This window comes from Amblyomma mixtum, chromosome 2, assembly GCF_055824585.1.
Source record: "Amblyomma mixtum isolate Tamu chromosome 2, ASM5582458v1, whole genome shotgun sequence".
Taxonomy (NCBI): domain Eukaryota; kingdom Metazoa; phylum Arthropoda; class Arachnida; order Ixodida; family Ixodidae; genus Amblyomma; species Amblyomma mixtum.
In genome coordinates this window covers 135,665,801-135,686,703 of record NC_143013.1, presented here as the reverse complement: position 1 = coordinate 135,686,703, position 20,903 = coordinate 135,665,801, and the positions used below count along the sequence as shown (strand labels likewise).

General features: G+C 46.6%; 2 protein-coding genes across 3 annotated transcripts; both read right to left on the bottom strand.

Moving 5' to 3' along the window:
* Positions 1-1,360: 1,360 nt before the first annotated feature.
* Positions 1,361-4,074, bottom strand: LOC149361015 (uncharacterized). 2 transcript variants are annotated; one of them, XM_089569441.1, is made up of 3 exons: positions 4,063-4,074; positions 1,810-1,903; positions 1,361-1,761 (listed from the first exon to the last, which is right to left on the bottom strand). In XM_089569441.1, the coding sequence occupies exons 1-3, from the start codon at positions 4,072-4,074 to the stop codon at positions 1,361-1,363; spliced, it is 507 nt and encodes a 168-aa protein (XP_089425567.1). The 2 variants fall into 2 exon arrangements, with proteins under 2 accessions (XP_089425567.1, XP_089425568.1); XM_089569442.1 differs by having other exon boundaries at positions 1,834-1,903.
* A 13,177-nt stretch (positions 4,075-17,251) lies between these two features.
* Positions 17,252-19,912, bottom strand: LOC149361014 (uncharacterized). Its single transcript, XM_089569440.1, has 2 exons — positions 19,880-19,912; positions 17,252-17,940 (listed from the first exon to the last, which is right to left on the bottom strand). The coding sequence occupies exons 1-2, from the start codon at positions 19,889-19,891 to the stop codon at positions 17,464-17,466; spliced, it is 489 nt and encodes a 162-aa protein (XP_089425566.1). The 5' UTR covers positions 19,892-19,912; the 3' UTR covers positions 17,252-17,463.
* Positions 19,913-20,903: the final 991 nt, after the last annotated feature.

Here is a 20,903-nt window from a genome sequence, read left to right as displayed (position 1 = left end):
TTCGCGTTCACTTCTCATTTAAGATAGATCATCCTTGTCTAGGTGAAAAAAGATGTAGGGCCATTGCCTCTTGAGTCGTCGCTGAGTGTTTCCGATCAAATATCTCTTTTTCCGCTTTTTTATTCACAAAATGATCCTTTTGTTTTGATTTTTTGCCTGCTATTATCAATCGCGGTTTCGCGGATTTTTAAGAAAATGTTTTTGATAGTAGTGGCCTGTAACTCAGTTGTAAGCTTCATGGGCGTCCGGAAGGGGGGGCAAGGGGAGCGGTTGCCCCCCCCCCCCCCCCCCCCCCCTGGATTCACGGATATTATTTATGCGCTAGTTCCTTTTTGGTGCTAACCTACCCCCGCCCTTATCACCGGACATCGGGTGCACCCCAGCTCCCCTCCTATGGAAAAAGTTCTACGGACGCCCTTGAAGCTTTCAAGTCCATTTCCTCCGCTCGTGCCAACTCCGCTGTCGTTGCAACTCCTCCGCTCGTGCCACACTGTGAAAACAACTGAAGACTGTGGCTGCGCACCTCTTGGAATCGTTTCGCCTCGAAAGATTTCTTACTCGATGCTCGCCGTGCTTCAACAGACGAATTGGTATGATGGCTCCATCTGTGGGAAGACAGCAGAAATGCACCCTTATACACGAGGGGCATGATTTTCACGTCTGGTAGATTTTATAAGAATACCTTTTGCTAAGAACGAGAAAAAAGAGGGTTTTGCTTACTGGGCACCTCGCTCGAATCATTGCGCTGATGGAGTGGCGCCAGAGCGCGTCGCCTCACATTCAAGAAGTGCAGGGTTAGAATCCTGGCACCACGCTGCATCCACATAGTCTTAGACGGTGCGAATAACGCACGTCTCGTTTTACCCAGGGAGCTTCAACACCTGCCTGAAGGTATCACCGAGTCTCGCCGGCCGATTCACGTGACTATAATTGTGCATCTGAAGGTACCAGGATGCGCATCTGAGCCTCTATAGGCATTAGTTCTCGCACCGAGTCATTTGCGCTTTGAGACGCTTGGCGGTGTTTTTAGTTTTCCTTGATATTTTTGACGAATATATACAACATCGCTTAGAGTTACCGAAAACGAGCACAAAGCGAGTTGTAGTGACTAGCATTGGTGGACAGAAGGGTCAAAGAAAGTTGTACGTTGGAAAATAAACAAGCTTTTATTCTCCATAGGGATCGCAACAAAGCGTCACTACTGACGTGGGTCACGCTTGCGTCCAATGAGGTGGTAGTATCCTTTGGTCTTGCTTCAGTCTCTTGACTGGGTCTTTGCCCCAGTGTTTTGTCATTTTGTCGACTAGGCTTTCCTATTTAAAAAACACCGCAGCCTCAATTTCTCGCTTAGAAGAGCCACCTAATACTTCTTGCCGTATCCATATCCGATGCCCCCGTATCCCAGGCCGCCGTAGCCGAGACCACCGTATCCAAAGCCGCCGTATCCAAGTCCACCATATCCAAGACCGCCGTATCCAAGACCACCATATCCAAGGCCACCGCCAAAACCACCGAATCCTCCGCCGTACCCAAGGCCTCCTCCGTAGCCGCCGCCGTATCCTCCTCCCAGGCCGGAGTGGGCGACCAGGGCTCCTCCTCCGCTCAGCTTGTTCACCTGGTGGATGGTCTTGACCAGGAACACTGGGCCGGGCACAGCCTTGTAGAGACCGGGGCCTCCTCGCAGGAGGGCAACACTGCTGCCGACGCCGTAGCCTCCGCCGTAGCCTCCGCCATAGCCTCCGCCGTAGCCTCCACCATAGCCTCCGCCGTAGCCTCCGCCATAGCCTCCGCCATACCCTCCGCCGTAGCCGAAACCGTAGCCACCATAGCCGCCTCCGTATCCCAAGACCTTAGGATCGCACATAACGGCGGCCAGGGCGGCGCAGAGCACGAAGGCAGTGGTCTGCAAGAAAGCCATGAGAAGGCGAATGACAATGCATGTTCCTATAATCTGAGAAGAGTGTACTTGACTTTTTGTTTCGGCTAACCGCTCACGATTTCTCTCACTGCGCCGAGAGCGATTGCTAAACACTCCTTCGAAATGCATTTTCAATTAGCCGTTCTAATATGTAGAGAAAAAAATTCAAAGCTGCGAATTTAATCGAGCATTACCTAACCTCTTCATTTACGATGTTTTTTTTTGATGAGAAATAGCTGCCAAAAGAAAGTTTTTACGTACGTGCCAGTGCGTAAAGCTACTTGTACTATATTTACACAATCTCTGCCAGGATTGTTGAAGAGAAAATATCATTACGAGGAAGAATTTAAGGAGCACTAGTTCCAACGATGTTGAAAACAAAGTCCATAAGCTCATATTGAAAACTATTTCGGACACTCGATCTCGAAGGAATCTATCGGCATGAGCAGCGCGCACTCCATGGAGAGTATTTTGTAGCAATAGCCGTAGCTGTGGCCTAATGCTTCCAGCGTCCGCGATGCAGGCGGAAGGTGCAGCTATGGATCACCAGTGCCGCCGGATGCCCACCGGTGATAAATTGGGCTCAAAGTTTCTCTTGCCTGGTGGTCGGCCCCTTGGGATAAAATTTTCGTGCAATAAGTCTTCGACCCTACCTTGAACAGACGCCAAATGCCTTCTGCCATGACACTCTTTGGTCACAGATGACCTTGTATCACAAAAATTCATCATTATTTGGTAGACATGTGAAGAGGTACTGCTAGAACCTTTCCTTCTTTACCGCAGGAGTTTTTCAAAAGCCAAATTAAGCGCAAGCGGTTTGGTGAGACCCCTGTATACGAGCAAGAATTTCTGTCATAAGCAGTCATTCTTTCTTTTTGATGACGCTGAGAATCGAAATGTTCTTTAGCTTTCTCAAACGAAAAGGTAACTATGTGTGTAGTAGCAATTTACTTCTCTGAAGGGGTTATGCCCATTAGAAGAGCCACAGGTAATGAAAGAGTACTCTGCCTTATAGGCCGACATGTATGATGGGAGAGGGCCCTAAGCTTCGCTCTAAAGCGCAACAAGGCTATCTCGTGATTGTCTCATCCTGAACAAACACTATAGTTCATCATCATCAGGGTGTCTCGGTGCTGAGCATTGTGAAAAATTCATTCGAAGCAACGAAAAAATTCAGGAGGGCACTTTGTTCACCTAAAGTTCACCTAAAGCGCAGTGTTGCTGCTCGTGTCACTGATGTGTGGTTAAGACGATAAGCTTCGCCTCTAAGAGTAGGACGCACAGCGTCTTGCAATGCTGCCAGGGAGTCCACAGAACGCCATCGCCCGTTCGGCTCTGCCCATTGCTCGTCGGTAAATTGGTGTTTCAGGAAAGCAAATGTATCAGTCTCGCATATCTCGGTGGACACCTGAACCTCACCGTAAGCGAAGGGAGGCGGATGGCAGTGAACGAAGACACCGTATTGACTAGACGCGCCTTTGTTCATTCCAAACCATCGAGCTGGCATAGCGGAGTGGTTAGCATGCTCGTCTCGCAGTCCGGAGACCCTGCTTCGACCCCTAACTCGACCAGTATCCTATTCGGTTTTATTTATTTATCTGGTCTGACTAGAAACGTAAATTAGGCTAATTGGTTAATTAAGCAATGAACAACACTCATTCCCACTTACTTGGAGCATCATTATACGATACCTTTAGTTGGTTGCATGGTTACTAGCCAAAGCACAATTGGCCCCGTTTGGAATTCGTTCACTGTGACGTCACGACCATTTCGACCAATTGGCTCCGCCGCGGTGGCTCAGCGGTTACGGTGCTCGGCTGCTGACCCGAGAGACGCGGGTTCGATCCCGGCCGCGGCGGCTGAATTTCGATGAAGGCGAAATTCTAGAGGCCCGTGTGCTGTGCGATGTCAGTGCACGTTAAAGAACCCCAGGTGGTCGAAATTTCAGGACCCTTCACCACGGCATCCCTGATAGCCTGAGTCGCTTTGGGACGTTAAACCCCAATAAACCTAAACCAAACAATTCCGACCAATTGAAAAGCGTGACATTTCTGTCGACAACTTCTGCTTACAACGATGAGGCATTAAAGGCTTCCGCCTTAAAATTATTCGGCGAATTTTTTCCCGCTTCCCAAAGTCCTCACCAGTGCGTTCATCGTGGATGCTTCTCTGTAGCAGGACGCAGCTGAAGTGTGGAGTCGCATCCCCGGCGTCGTGGCTTATATACCAGCCGAGGTGGTGCAGTACCGGAGGAAGAGGTCGTGCAGGTCACGTACAACGGCGCGGCGCAGTGCCGTTCCGGACATCTTGCATCTGCTCTGGGGCGGCGGACAGAAGCGAGACTCGCGCGGAAGATTTCTTCCTCAACGTGGCGATGTCGCGTGCCGAGATTCGCAGGCAGTCGTCCAAAACGGGTTACGCTCGGGGCTCTCAGTGTTACGCGCACGACGCTTTAAGTACAGGAGGGCTATATTTTCACCCAGAACGGAAAACGCTATTTTTGTTAGGGACGCTTTCGGGCATATTCCGATAACTTCCACCGAGCACTGCTAGTGAACACAGCGATAGAAAGGGCCAGTTCTGAAGCATGCGTTGCCTTATGGCTACGTTTACGCCTTTAAGCACCGACCGTTATTTCAACTGAAAACAAAGATTTCACCCATTAAATGCTCCTGCCTCGCGCTGGCCAGCTTTCAACCCAGAAAAGCAAAGGTTTTTTTTTGTTACACGCATGCACAAATTTTGTACAAACCGTCACAGAGGGTAGAAATATTAACGTCGTAACGCGGGCTTTGACGAGCTCCCAAGTGACAGTGGAATCACATTCTACTTTGAAGATACATATGGCCTTAGAAGTTCAGAAAGAAAAGGCTCATATTTTTGCAGTGGAAAAGTCTGTCTTCATGAATATGGCGGGGGACTTTGTACCAAGCTCCGTTTTTAACAATCTGATATACTGCTTTCAGTCGTTCGCATAACACAGCCCCATATTTACGGTATGATAGCTTGCCGAAACAAAGAAACCTTTATTACGTGCAGCACCCGCTGAAAAATACTTCCAGGTCTTTACGCGAAATGACCAGCGCGTCTCTTCGAGGCTGCACAGCTGCAGAGTCCGAGGAAGTAGCCGTTGCTCTAGCGGTGGCGGAGGGCTATAGAACCGGGCGGTCGCTAACAATACTCACGGACTCTCAAACAGCCTGCCGAAATTACATGAATTGCAGTATAGATCGTCACGCGCTCCGTATAATCCTCGCAGCGAGCGACAGAATTAAAATCCAGGAAGAACAAAACGACAAGATCCCACACAAAATTGTGTGGGTACCGGGGCACACGGGGGTGGCAGGGAACCAAGAGGCCGACAGGATAGTTCGAGGATACATTACTTTCCGAGCATCCGACGAGCCCGCGGAACTCGCGCCAGCACCCAGGGAATACTCGGCCATACCACAAAACTACAGAGGCAGAAGAATGCGATATCCCCCGCCGCACAAATCTCTCAGCAGAGAGGAAGCTGTCACTTGGAGACAATTACAAACAGGCTCTTTCCCAAACCTACATATACTAAACAAAATGCACCCTACGATATACGCGGATAAATGTCCCTGGTGCGACAAAAAACCCTCTCTCTATCACATCACATGAGCCTGCCAAAACATAGACGTGGTCCCCAAAATACAAAACCCGAGTTCGGAGAAATGGGAGACTCTGCTGTCCAGCGACCGCTGTGAAGACCAACAAGGTCTGGTACAGCGAGCTCAACGGGCGGCAGTGGCCAGCGGAGCCCTGGACTGAGGGCAACCGACCATTGATTAGAGGCGGACGACTTCGACAGAAAAGACTCCTGGGGATAGAATCAAGGAGAAAACGTCTCTGCAGATGCCCCCAAACCGCAGGAAAAAGAACTAGAATAAAATAAAGTTTTCCCTTCCCTTCCTTCCAGGTCTAAATTTACGAAGTTGAATACATAGCGCCTCAAGGGACAACGGCTAACATATATGGAATGACCTACCTGTTGCCGAATCATGTTCTCTGATTTTGCTCGACACGGATATCCAAGGGAAGTAACCTGAGAAGTTTAGCTTTTCCTGTCAGACTGCAGCAAACAAAATGCAGACGAGCTCTAAAACGCATGGAAGTGATAACACTGTCAGTGACAAAACCCTAAAAATTTTGCAATTACGCAAGAGAGGGACACAGTACGCAAGAGCGAGACAGGTGCCCATCGCGTCGTGCACTCCTTGCTACGTCTCACCATCAACTAGCCTTATACACTACCAGATGCCCTGGGTGGCTAAGTGGAGAGAGCCGAGTCTGAAACGCGGAATAATCGTTAGTGAATAATGTTTAATTTTAGTACATTCGCCGAAAAAAAAAACATAGTGCACAACAAGCTTTCTTAAAGTGCATCGTAGTTACAGAGCACTCCGAATGCCGTGGTGGGCGCCGGGTTCGAGTCGATTTATTGAGTTATTGGGGGTTTAGCGTCCCAAAGCAACTCAGGCTATGAGGGACGCCGTAGTGAAGGGCTCCAGAAATTTCGACAACCTGGGGTTCTTTAACGTGCACTGATATCGCACAGTACACGGGCCTCTAGAATTTTGCCTTCATCGAAATTCGGCCGCCGCGACCGGGATCAAACCCGCGTCTTTCGGGTCAGCAGCCGAGAGCCGTAACCACTGAGCCACCGCGGCGGGGGGAGGGCGGGGGGGGGGGGGGGGTTCGAGTCGAATGAATACGCTGTATGATGTAAGAAGCTAAAGCCTGCTAAATGGAAAATCTTTGACACACTGCTAAGCGGCCAAAGAGCAAGCTTTCCGAGAACCCACAGCGGTCACGGCTACGTATTCCTCGCATTACATGCATATGAAGGAAACCGACAATGACCGAAACAAAGGAGAGCAGGGGCATATTTCTTTCTTCTCTAATTTCTGATGTTCTCAATTGCAAATTAAAGATTGAATTATTAAAGCCTGAGAGGTCACTTGTTATAAATAGGGCCCGGAAATTTAGGCACTAAAGAACCGCGAAATAGGCAGGCACCTAGGCTCTAAAAAATACTGAAATAGGCGCTATAAAGCGAAAAAAGGCGCTTTGAATAGTACTCTTTATTTATTAGTACAAGATTTGTCAGTCACGCACGGAGCTTACGCAGTCCTCAATTAAAGCATGCCGCTATAAAGCACGTCTCAGGTTTTCGAACTTGAAGCTCTGTCGGATTTCGCTAAGCGTAGCTTTGTACATTGAAAAGCTTCTTTCTACATGGGAGTTCATGGGGGCTCAGGGCTTCAGGTGATCTGGCCATATCGTCTACGCGTATAAGGTCTGTGATTTGCGAACATGTTTCTAGGCCTCTATTTTGTTTTTGCTACCAACTGTTGCATCTTCGTAGAAGCAGTAGCGCCTTTTTGTTCCAGTCCCCAAAGTGCTGCTTGTACTTCTTCGACTGCCTTGAATGATTCATCTATGGAGAGTCCAGCTTTTTCGAACTTTGTCATCTTTTCCGTCAACGTTGAAAAGTTTGCACTGATGTATGTCATGTCTCTTTCCAAAGTCGCTTCTTCGAACATAGCTATTGGTTGGATCACACACGTAGCGTCATCCTTGATTTCTTCAAAAGACAGATTTGAGCACTTCAAAGTGCCATGCATAATATACTGCTGCGTTTATTCATACTCCCCATCGAGTCTAAACAGGCTTTGGCGGCAGATGAATGTTCGGTGCAGCGGCACAGAAAAAAGCAATTCTTGACGGAGATTTAAGAAGCACCTGTTTTGCGCTAGATTCTAATGCGGCCACTTGGGAAAAAGAGAGCCGGACACATTCGGCGACATGCTCTTGGTGTACTATACCAGAAAGCTCCGAAGATCACTGTTGGTCAGTTTCCACAACACAATATCTGCCGCCAAAAATGCTTCACACAACTCTTTCGCAAATGACGATTTCTTTGCTGTCGAACTGCCGCTGGAAGCCACCACCAGTAGGAACTGCGAAGTCCCCTCTTTCGTTCGCTTCTGGTTTGCAATATGCTTGTTGGTAGCGACGTGTTGCTCTACATGGCAACGCTTCTCACTTGATACTGATGTTTCGCACGCTTTGCAGAAAAGTACAGTTCCATCAGTTGAAAAAACACCTCCATATTGCGAAACCCACTGCCTGCTACGAGCGCCTCTCGATGCCTTTTCTTTCGGCATGTCAGACTTGTCAACACGAAATGAAATTGAGAGCGCTGACGAAGCAAAGGTTGTGAGCCCGCTAAAGCCAGTGTCGCGTGTTCCAGAAGCGGCAGGCAAATAAGTGACCATTCTCTGCGGAGGGGCAGGCAGTCGATAGTCGACCGAGCGACGAGCGAGCAGTGAGCGCGCGAAGGTGAGAGTCCTGCGCACGTTGTGGCGACGGTCCCCGCCTGGACGGATCACGTTGAGGTGACGGTCCCCGGCTGGACAGCGCTGGTCGGGTGTAGGGTTACACTCGAGGAGGTTATATAACTTTTTTGGTTGCGCCAGTTACAATTCGAGAAAAACGTTTGCCGAGACGCGTGCCGTTTGTGCGTACATCGGCGCGCGCCTTTCGCCATACTTACGATGCCTCAAAATTGAAGAACAGCACCGAGGACCGAAATGCCGGATTTAGGCATATATAGGGAACACGTGTGATTAAATAGGTAGTATTACCTAAACAATGAAAAAAAGGCAGGCAAGTGCAAAAATCCCCCGTTTAGGCATTTATAGGCATGTTTAGGCAAAAGCCCAAAGTTCCGGGCCCTAGTTGTAATGTAGAAGAAAGAACAACGACACGCCGCCGGTGGTATCTGAATTTCGTATCCGATGCTCTACCAGCTCAGCTAGAACAATTTGAACGTCTTGAATCCCTCCTCTTCCATGAAGCCTGCACACTCCGGGGTCCCACGTCCCCATTATCATTCTTATTTTTTATTTTCTAAATGTATTTACTCTTTAGGTTCTTTCTCACCCGTCCTTTCGGCCCCTCCTTTTGAAGAACCAGTTTGTACTCGAATGCCTTCGCGACGAAAAGCACGAAGGGAATGGCCTACTGTGGGACGGACGCCGCGGCACTAGGCTGCGGGATCGGGTTCCCGCACGGCGTCTGACCGGCCGCCCTGCCTCCCTCGACCGCGGCGCCGCGCTTCCGCCGTGGCCGGTCACTGGGTTGTCTTAAAGAGCTCTAAATGTTGTGGCCTGACTCATAACTAGAGGCCGGATTTTTAGGCACTAAACAGCACGTTTTAGGCGCCATAAATAGGCGGCTAAAATTCCATTTTAGACACCTAACGGAGAAAAATAGGCACTATAAACTTTATCAAAAGTGCACACACTTCCGAACTTCAGCGCGCAATATCTGCCGTAGAATAAAAGAAAAACACAGCAAGAATGGTTTGGGACCTTAAGCAAGGTACGAACATTAGAAGCCGTTTTTTTTAAGGCTGTAACGCAACTTTTCGTACAATACACATGCTTCAGCAGACCAAAAGGGACGGTTACCAACCCTTTTAAAACACTTTGGTATACCTCGAAATAAACAATTCGCTTGTCGTGTACAAAAGTAGAAACAATGAACACCTTAACAGGAGGCCATGTATTTAGAATTTGATAGAAACATTGTCAATTCAAAGCATCTGACAAATGAGTTCAGTTTTCGCTCCCACAGGATTTGAACTTATTTATTGCAGGCATACACGATGCTTCAACGTTAACAAATATGTTGTCATTTGTGGTGCCATCTGGTCAACTACCACTTTAAAAGCCAAAGTCATCAACAAGCTGCCACGATAAAATGGCAGAAAATAGGAAAAAGGTTGCTTCGAAATTTTCGGCTGACGTGGTTGGTATTGTGTACGCAGCCGGCGTAGGTGCAGTGTTCACCACAGCCAACTGACGAGGTCCTCTAATGTTGCCACGTGTGTGTTCTACTCAAAACCGAAATGGATTCGAAAGCAAACAGAATGTGAAAGCAAAACCAAAGCGTATTTCAGGGCCCTTTTCTGTAAAATATGGCATTTTTAGGCACCGACGTGGAAATAGGAATTTATAGGCACTGACACCAAAATAGGCATTTATAGGCACTATAAAAAGAGTATTAAACATGTTGTCAACACCTAATTCGTGCTCATATGTAAAAATAGTGCGCCTACGAAGCGTTGAAAAAAAAATAGGCATTTGCCTAAAATCCGGTCTCTACTCATAACTAACGTTACAGCGGTCTTGAACACCTGCACCGCTGGGGAGCGGTTCGTTCTGTCGTGTACTGTACATAGGCATGCGTGCGCTTGTTTCTTTCTTTTTTGTTATGCGTTTCGTTTTTCTGTTTTCTTTGTGGGTTTGCTTTGTACATTTCTTGTTAGAGTATTGTTTTTATTCTCTCTCCTGGGCTCATCACCCATACCGAAGGGAGCTTCTCTCAAAACATTCTTGCTGGCGCCTTCTGAGAAGCAACTAGTTCCCTCCCTATCTCTTTCTATAGCTCTGTTATTCAAGCCTCTGCCGTTGCCTTCCCATTTTTATTCCTCAATGTTACTTTTGCTTCCTTTATTTTTATATTTTATGTGTCAATGTTTTTCCCCTTCCCTGGCCTTCGCAACCCTCCCCCTCTTCCCCTTAAATGGACTGGAGCACTCGCGTCTTATACTGACTTTGGGTCTCTTTCCTCTAACGGGAGAGAGAGTGGTTTCACCTCTCCCTTTTTCGTACGGTGCCTAGAAAATGAGTAATTTTGTTCATTCATGTGTATACCCTGATGAAGGACGGTCCTCGGTTCGAAACTGTTGGTATTAAATGAAGATAATTGCAAAGTTCTGACCCCTTCTTATATATATATATATATATATATATATATATATATATATATATATATATATATATATATATATATATATATAATAAGGGGGGAATAATTACTCATTGGCATCCACCCATCTACCAGACATGCGCGGGTGATCCTCATGCAAGTCTTTTGTCCCTCCGTAACATATCTATTTCCCTGCGGGAAAGGGCTACGGAAGGGGCGCTAACGTAATCGCCTTCTTTGCCAGAAACCATCCGAAAGGCCTCAATTACCTCGCGCTTTTTTCTTTTCTGATGCCCGCGCCAAAATAACCGTGTTTTGGAAATATGGGCTGCACTCGTGTTTCAGGCAATGGTTCGCCAAGTTTTCTGCACCCTGCAGGGAGCGACATTTCCTCCTGTGCTCCAAAAGCCTTTCATTAAGGCATCGCCCAGTTTGCCCCACGTAGCACTTCCCGCAAGCTAGGGGAATTTTATAAACTACCCCCTTAGAGCATGGAACAAAGGGCGAAACATGCTTAACGCCGCACGCACTTTTCTCAACTGCAGATCCTTCCTGGTTAACTTTTTTGCAGATGCCTTTAAACTTTAAAGGAGCTGAAAAGAACGTTCACATCAAACCTCTGCCCAATCTTCTTCAGTCGATGCGAAATGCCATGCACATAAGGGAGGACCGCGAAAGGCTTCTTTCCATCACTTTGCTTCGGAGGCGAAAGCTCTTGATGTATTCTTAAGTATTCTTAAGCAAGTTTCAGCAACACCAATTGTTTCCTTGTTTGCTGTGTTTCCTATTCCAAGGAATAAAACTTCAGTTGGTAGATTGCGCTTAACCTCAGCGTTTGTCCAGTTTCTTTGTCCGTGTACAACTAAGCAGCGCAGCATTTATGAGAAAACAATTTATTTTCAAGTTTGGTGCGTGCCGATCAGGTTGGACAACGCAGCTGGGCAAGCTGCTGTGGCACGGTTAAGGCATCCATAAAGTGCTCAACGGAGCTGTCCTCCTGTGAACTGATCAGCCATATCCAAAGTAATCGTTGCAATCCACTTGCGAGAGGGCTGATGGACTGCATTCAAACAGATTCCTCGTCCAACTCTTGCACGATGGCCTCACGAAGCGCCAAGCCTGCAAAGAGATTCATGATGTCATGGTAAGTTGAATTATGGGCATCACAGAACAAAAACAAAAATGATTAAGTAACACCGAATTTTGTGAAACAGAATCTGCGTGAAGACACTAGCAACATATTTTGCAAGATAATTTTTAATTTATGCTTAAGAACCAGCACCACATTAGTTGCACAAAGTGGAATTTAATTTACTAAACTTGCATTATACCAAATGGTTTAATTTAGTTTAATGCGTCGTGTCGCACTTCCAGTAAATATATTCAATGCGAGATAAGCAAATTAATGTGATATTGAAAACATATTAATGTATTATTTTGTTTTAATATCATAACTCGTATCTAAATTGAGAGCTAATTTTTTATTGAAGTAAATATGCACAGGTTGTAGCGTCTCTTCCACATGGACGTCAAAACAACATTTTTGATTAGTTTTTTTAATGGGGTTAAAAATACATTTTTTTTCTTTAAAACACATGCTTGGGCAAGTTGGTAACTCATTTTCACCGGAACAGCGAGCACTAAGACAAGGACATGAAGGGAGACACGGCACACACGAGCGCTTTCGCAAAATACGCAAAATACGCTTCGCGCAAAATACGCTTTCGATTTTTTGCGAAATACGCTGAACGCAAGAAACTCAGGCCACCTTTGTTTTACCTTAGTCTCTTGCATGCATGCTATAATTGGATTCGAAACTGCGACTTGAAAACCACACAAAAATACTAGTCTGATAGTCCAGAGTAATGCCCTTTTTCATTGCGAGAGAACTTGGGCAAAAGCTTTAACTAGAAATTGCGGATTTTCTATTGCGTCTGCAAGTGTAGAAGGCAAAAAGAAACAGTACGGAAGTATTACACATATTCTTACCAACTGGTCTGCAGTGGAACATTAATTAAGCCATTCTGATTTCCGTCGTACATAAGCGGTAAAGGACATATTCCCGAATTCATCCTACCTCAGGTCATATGAGTTCAAACCCGCTGTTAGCCAAAGTAGTGAATGTTTTGTGAGTTCATCTCACCAAAGACGAAAAATTAAATTTTCACCATTCGGCCACAATTCCACTGCGCACGACGGCAAGCAAGCCATTTCGCAATGAGAGTGGGTACACAGAAGTCGTCCTCGTGCTTTTTGGCTCGCTCTCTTTTCCTGCCGAAAAAATAAAGGCGCGTGTAGTCAAAGCAACATTTACTACAAAAACCACTTTAACTTTCAGACGTATATCAAGATAAAAGAGTTTTAGTACTTACAAATAAGATCTTGCAGGCGGTACGAACAGCGTCGGAGCTCTCCTAATATATGAGTGTGGCTTTTCGCATGCTAGCTCGAGTGTGCATGCATTTTCGTCGCGTTGGTTGTGCACGTGGTTGGGCTCCGCCGTGCCGTCAAGGATGTCTTATTGTGATGCGTCGCGCATTTCCAAGACGAGCAAGGGAGACGATGGTGGGGGGCGGTTGGCTGGAGGGGATAGAGTCATTTTCCTTTATACAGGTTTTGTGGTTCCGAGAAAAGTCCTCGAGCTGAAAGGTGGAGAAAGGGAGATCGTGGAAGGATGCACGAACGGCGAAGCGCGTAGCTGCGCGCGAGGGAAAACAGCTTCGAGATAGTGACACACAAAAATAAAAAATAGCCCTTCGCGGGATGGGGGGTTAGCCCGCTACCTGGAAAAGAGCGCGGCCGGGAGAACAGGTGGGGAGATATTGGACTTGAGAGAGAGAGGGAAGGGGGCCAAAACATGTGAAAATGATTTGGAATATTCCAAGAATGAGTCACATGGTCACCGGCAGTACAAAAGGCAATATCTACAAGAAACAAGTGGATTGGAAACACAGAAGCGTCATAGTATTGTTGCAAAGCCGCAGCAAAAGCTTGAAAACTTTGAAGTGAAAAACTTGGAGCTTCAAAATGGATTTCGCCACTCGCGTATTTTGCGGGCCCGTAGGATGTGGCTTCTGTTAGTTCAGGATGGCTTAAAATGTTACCACATAATAACAAAAATATAAAGCAAAAAAACATCCAAGCAGAATGCCCGCTCTTTCATAGTGTCATGTACCGTACATGCGCCAAACAAGCTAGGTTAAAATTCGTCTAACGCCAGTTGTCAGTCGATTTATTCGCTGGTCGTCGAAGAATCCTTAAATTCTTTGTTGGTGTGGAAGTTTCGCGCAAAAAAAGCAAAAACAAACAAAGGCATGTTGAATTGTGGTTCGTAACTACTTGCGATGGTTTTCATCAATAAAGGTGATGTTCGAAAGAAAAAAAACTTGTGAGTAAATATGCAAAGACGTGAGCAAGAGCTATATAGCCCCGATGCAAATTACGCAACAGAAGAATAAAATGGACAAAAACAACAATTTCCAACACTACGATTTGCAGAAAAGGAAGGAAATAGCAAATCAGAAAACACGGGGAAGGCGCAATCACAGGGCACGACGTAGGGAAGCGTAGGAATCGCTTAGCACGTGTCCGCGTGCGTTTAGAAGCACCCGCCTAATATACAACGCATAATTCGAAATTACGAGGCGACTGCTTCGTCTCTGGACGTTGCCAAAACTGCGCACAATTTCGCTTTAGCGAATGCACTTACACTAATCTATTACGTTTTTATCGCGATCTCCATGAAGCAGACACCAGCTGCCGCACTGCGGCAGTGAATTCATAGAGCGAATAAAAAAAGTGATTTTTTTATTCCAAAAATTTATTAAATGAAACTTATTTGATTTTTATTGAAGGCGCCTGTTGACAATTTTTGTTGAAGGCGTCTCGGGTGCAATCAGAACGCTGTTGTCTTTATTGGAAGTTCTTAGCATTTATCTGTAGCTTCTTTTTTCTGTTGTGTTCTATTTTGCTGTATTGAATTTTACTGTTAATGTACTTACCCCCCTCCTCTACAATAATGCCTCTCAGGGCGCTCTAGGTACATTGAATGAATAAATAAATAAATAAAATAGACAGTTTTCTTAAATAGCATAGCAAAATCTGGCGAGCAGTGGAGGAACTCTGGCTAACATGGCCCGTGATATCCATGATTTTAAGATGGCACAACCGACAATGGCAAAGAGTGCGAAAATTCTGGCTAACCTGGCGCACGATAGCCAGGATTTTGGAATGGCACAGCCAGTATTGGGAAAGCGATTGACAACCAGGGCCATCATTGGATGCGGCAGTGAGTGGTTCAGTCCATATTGGAAACTCATTGGGAACCCTGGGCCTACTTAGGGCCATGCTTTGCCAACAGTATTCCAATATTGGCCCGCTGTCATGTGCTACCTGGGATAGGGTAGTCGAAGCCCACGAAGCCAAGTCGAACCACCGGAACTGAAGTGGAAACTGAACTTTCGGTTTCCACTCTATGAACTTTCGGTTTCCGCTCTATATATGCTCTATATTTTGTATTGTCTAGTCCATACCGGGCCAATTCTGACTAGCTCATGCCGGACCAATATTGGGTGGTTCATACCGGGCCGATATTGCTAGCCCGTATAAGGCCAATGTTGGCTAATCTTAAACGGGCCATTATTGGCTAATCCAACCCGAGCCAGTATTGGCTAGCCCATGCGTGCACGCGTGTGCTTGATTCCAGTCGCCGCATGTATCTATGTGGTAAAGATGAGTAAAAGAATGTGCATGTGTAACAACGAATGTACACAACCTGGTGTCTGGTCTTCTGGTGATCAGCGATAAGATGGTTCTAGAATGAGCTGCTTTCTTAAAGTTTTTTTTTATTTATTTATATATACTGCGATCTTGTACAGATCATAGCAGGGTGGGACAAAACAAAATACAAGCATATAAACACACACAAATTCACAACATTTACAGGCACTTGAATGATGGTATACTTTGTAAAAGAGGCCTAACCTAAAGATGGTTTATTGTTTGGTTTATAGGGACCTAACGTCCCCAAGCGACTCAAGCTATGGGGGACACCGTACTGAAGAGCTCTGGAAATTTTGACCACCTGCTGTTCCTTAACATGCACTGACATCGCACAGTTCACGGTCTCTAGAAATTCGCCTGCATCGAAATTCTAGCGCCGCGGCCGGGATCGAACCCGCGTTTTTTGGGTCAGCAGCCGAGCGCCACAACCACTCAGCCACCGCGGCGGCCCCGTAATCGAAAGACATTTCTACGAAGGGAAAAACAGGGTAATAAAAGACTGTTCTTCATACTTGTTAAGCTTGAAGTGCGATGATGGATAGAATGAAACGAGCCGCGTCGTTCTGGACAAGTTCAGGAGAATGACATTAGCTTGGTTAGGGTCACATATGGAAGCGGCATATTCTAGTTTGGATCATACAAGTGCCTTATGCAGGAACATATTTAATGAAACCGAGGCCTTGCTGGAATTGCGGCGTAGATATCCGAGCAAGCGGTTAACGTTGCAAATTATTGAATCAATGTGCGGTTGCAACGATAACGACGAGGTTATGAGTAGGCCTAAATAACGATACTATGATATTTCTGCCAGTTCAGTGCTATTCAAATCGTACAGCAGCGCAGTGCGGCTTAAGAGGGCCTTTAGCATTTTCGTTTACATCGTTCATCCACAATCGAGATGCACCTTGTAGCCTACAAGTGAGATGCACCGTCGGAAGTGAAAGTTTATGGGATGAGTGTTCTAAAGAAGAAACTTATTTTAACGCTACCTCCAGACTCAGCAGTCTGGCATTGATGCCAGAGGGCGGACTATGCACGACCCCAATCGTGCCTTTTGCCTTTAGGTATTTCAAGCGACTGGTTTACATGATGGCGCTTATATATCATTTCTGGCCAAATGTTTTAGGGGAAGCCCCCAGGTGGAGTAGATTTTTAATAAGGGAGTAATTACTCATTGACATCCACCCGAGCGCAGCCATACGGTTACAAAGGAAAGCTATTCTCAAAACAGCTTTCTCAGAAACTTCGCAGTTAAAGAAAAATTCATCCTGGTCCGGGGTTCGAACCCGGGACCACCGCTTCACCGGAGCAGTCGCTCTACCAATTGAGCTAACCGGGACGGCAAGCTTATGGTAGGGCGAGAGCGAATTGATCAGTAACTCGAAGTGGGAACAGTGTTGGACAAATGTTTTAGGGGAAACCCCCAAGGGGGAGTAGATTTTTAATAAGGAAGTAATTACTCCCTTATTATATATAATTTATTATATATATATATATAATTATAGTTATTATATATAATTATATATATAATTATATATAATATATCTTATATATTATTATTATATATAATTTCTCCGTCCACCGCCATCCCGCAAGATCCTTCTGCTCGCAATACGTATTACTGCGTCACCACAACTTCCCACTTCAACTGGCGTTTTGTTCCAGGCGTTTTCGCCGTAAGCTGCAAAATATTAGCGTACACGCTGTGCATTACAGTGCTAAGGTAGAGAACTGAAGTCGGTGATGCTTTTGAAATAAATAGCATTTTATTGTTCTCTTGATGTAAAGGAGGGCGTTCTTGATGTACCGCTGTCTCTGTACCGTACTGCTGCATTTCTCAAGGTTCCTTTTCTCTTTGGCCTGGAGTTTCTTCCCAGACGGGTAAGTATTCTGTTCACGCCGACTAGTCTTCTTTCTTCAAAAGAATCCGGTTGCGCTTTGAAACACTTCACAACTGCTTAATACTTCTTGCCGCCGTATCCCAGACCACCGTATCCGAGGCCACCGTATCCGAGGCCACCATATCCAAGGCCACCATATCCAAGGCCACCATATCCAAGTCCACCGTATCCAAGGCCGCCGTATCCAAGGCCGCCACCGAAACCACCGATTCCAACGCCTCCGTAGCCGCCGCCGTATCCTCCTCCCAGGCCGGAGTGGGCGACCAGGGCTCCTCCTCCGCTCAGCTTGTTCACCTGGTGGATGGTCTTGACCAGGAACACTGGGCCGGGCACAGCCTTGTAGAGACCGGGGCCTCCTCGCAGGAGGGCAACACTGCTGCCGACGCCGTATCCTCCGCCATAGCCTCCTCCGTATCCCCCGCCATAGCCTCCTCCGTAGCCTCCGCCATAGCCTCCGCCATAGCCACCGTATCCCAAGACCTTAGGATCGCACATGACCGCGGCCAGGGCGGCGCAGAGGACGACAGAAGTGGTCTGCAGAAAAGGTCGAGAGAGCGCAAATGATTCTTGGCTAAATAAGAGCCTGTTACCAGACTGAGCTCCGTTCCTTTATGTCGCCAACTATTCGGCACGTTGTGTCCTGGATGCTCACGAGTGCCTATAACTCTCTGGAAATATTTCTTGAAGTGGGGATTGATGGCTACTTAAGGTGCGAAGTTACAATGGTTGGGTGCTTTTGCCGTGTTATGCGGGCTTCTGGACCTTGTCGTTATTAACGCTCGCGTTCCGCACCTTGCTATAGTTGGCAGTTCTCCAGAGGAGCTTCTAACGGGTCGCTGCCCAGCTGTGCCAGAACAAGAGCATATTGGCGCCGATAAAGAAGCACGCCTGCGGCTGGATAAGGGCAGAACCAGCAAGAGCTATCGCTACAAAACCCGTCAGCATGGACGAAATGAGCGTAAGAGGCAAAGCACAAAATCGTCTACGCGATCATGCTGAAAATTTCATTCGTCTGGCCCTGGCCGAGTTCACGAACACTGACATGCTTGAAGGACGCTTCCTGAGAGACTGGGATTCTTAAAAACAGTCCTAATATTAGGGGGGAGGCGAACAGTGCAGTGGGAACGAAGACACCAGAACTCGTATACAGGCTTAGAGCCGTCTCCCTTTTCTTTTATATCCTTTATAATGAGAGCACCGTCTTACCGCGTTTACTCGCATAATGAGCGTATTTTTTGTCGAAAAGTTCGTCTTAAATTTTGTAGGGGGGGGGGGGGGGGGGGGGGGGATTGCGCTAGGTAAAAGATGCGGAAAAAATTTGAAGCGTTTAAAACAGCACGAAAACTGCAGTGATGAAATTGGTACTTTTCCTGATTCGACTCTATTTCTAAATAAAAGTAAATGTACCCTTGAACCCGCTTTCGGTTTCTTTACTCGAGCACAGTCCACAACTTTTATCTTGAACCCGCACGTCCAGAACTGGCGTAGCGGTTCATAATGCTGCCTGAAAAGAGCAGAACTAATAATTTTCTCAAGCACAACTCAAAGCACTAAACGCGAAGCGCAACCGAAAGATGTTGTTACGACAGCTGAAACAGGAAACATTTTTTTGGCTCTGTTCGTCGCGTAGATATACGAGTCTTGACCTTGGGCAATCCAGAGGCACGCGGCATCGCGGCACCCTTTCTGTCGTTGTTTTTGCGTTAAGAAAGTTGTGCCTGCTGGAATTTGCTATCATCATGACCAGACTGCGCCTCAACAGGAAGGGGCGTGTTTTTTACTCGAAGGTAAAGAAATTGCACTTTTTACAGTCGAAGTAGGGCGTGAGTACATTATGGGTGGCCGTCCATCACGTGAAGACGTACATTATTGTAGTCGCCATGTAGCCCAGTCTCCTGCCATAGTGTCAAGTAATAAAACGACTCTTACTTTTCGGCGGCAAAGTATCGTAAAAAGCAGCCTAAAATCCAGTAAACGTTTTATTGAAACCAGCACAGAGGCAGCCTGATCATGCTCACGAGCTACTGTTCACTTTCCAGGTTTGCGGGCAGGGCGCTGCATACATTACACGACAAGATGCACAAAAATCCCGACACTCACACCGTACCGAGCCCTGAAATCGGTGACTGAGCAAGAGGGCCAGGCGCACTCTAACCGCGCCTCCGCTCTGTACATACACATCCTTAGAGAATGCCCGGAACCTGCCCACCTGGACAAAACTCTTAGCGATCAGCAAGTGGAAATTAGTTTACACTTATAAGCTATTACGACAGACCTTAGAGAAGGGAAAACCATCGGTTACAGCTGCTTAAATTCTGCCTCGAGGTTGCTTCGCCGCAAACAATTGCTGCACTGATTTGTTAGAAGAGACACAAGGTACCTTTTTACAAGCTGCCTACCCTGAAAACTAGAAACACTACACTACAGCAAGAAACATTCGCCGAATTTTCGTCCCGTTCCCCAAAGTTCTCACCAGAGCGTTCATCGTAGATGCTTCGCTGTAGCAGTGCGCAGCTGAAGTGTGGAGGAACGTGCCCGGCGCCGTCTCTTATATACCAACCGATGTGGCGCAGTATCGGAGGCACGAGGAAGAAAGCAGGCATGTCACGTACGACGACGCGACGCAGTTTCGGTCGCCACAAGGAGATCTTACATCTGTGCTGTGATGGCGGAAGAGAGTGACACTCGCGCGGAAGATTTCTGCGTCACCGAAAGTGGTTACGCTGGGGCTCTTATCGTTCGCGAACCAGGCTCAAATTCGCGAGGGCTTTGAATGCGCCACTGGAGAAGCGATATTCGTGGCGCCTACCATCAACTTTGTGAGAACAGTAGTCATTGTGAATGAAGTAAAAGAACTTTAGTGAGCTATATTAACATTCCTATTTATCTGAAAAAAGAAATTTCAGTCGTTGTTTTTCTCGTCGCCTTCTAGCAGTTCCAGACCGCAACATTTCAATGTGTCTGATACAGTATTGGTTCTCCTATAACGCGAACAAAAAAAAAATGCACTGCGGTTTTCTGAATTTGTTCGAGTTTGTCTCCTAAGTCAATTTGTTTTAGGTTTATGGGGGTTTAACGACACAAAGCGACTCAGGCTATAAGGGATGCCGCAATGAAAGTCTCCGGAAATTTCGGCAACCTGGAGTGGTGGGGACTCCAAACAAAGGAGGCATACTCCAAAACAGGGCAAATGAATGTCTTGTACGCAATTAGCTTCAAATTCTTTAGTACATGTGGCATTTTTTTCAGCAAATATCTGTTTTCGATACGCTCTAGAGCAGACCTCCTCCACAAGGGTGCGCCAGCACTGGTCATGCTGAATAAACATTCCTAAACACTTAAGGCTACGCACATTCGAGAAAGAGTTTTCACCAGTCTTATAGTCAAAGGTAACCGCAGTTTATTTTCTTGTAATAAGAGCAAACACCGATTTTGAGTAATTAATTTCCATCCGCCACTCAATGCACATAAGACTTGCAGGCATCGGATGATTTTAC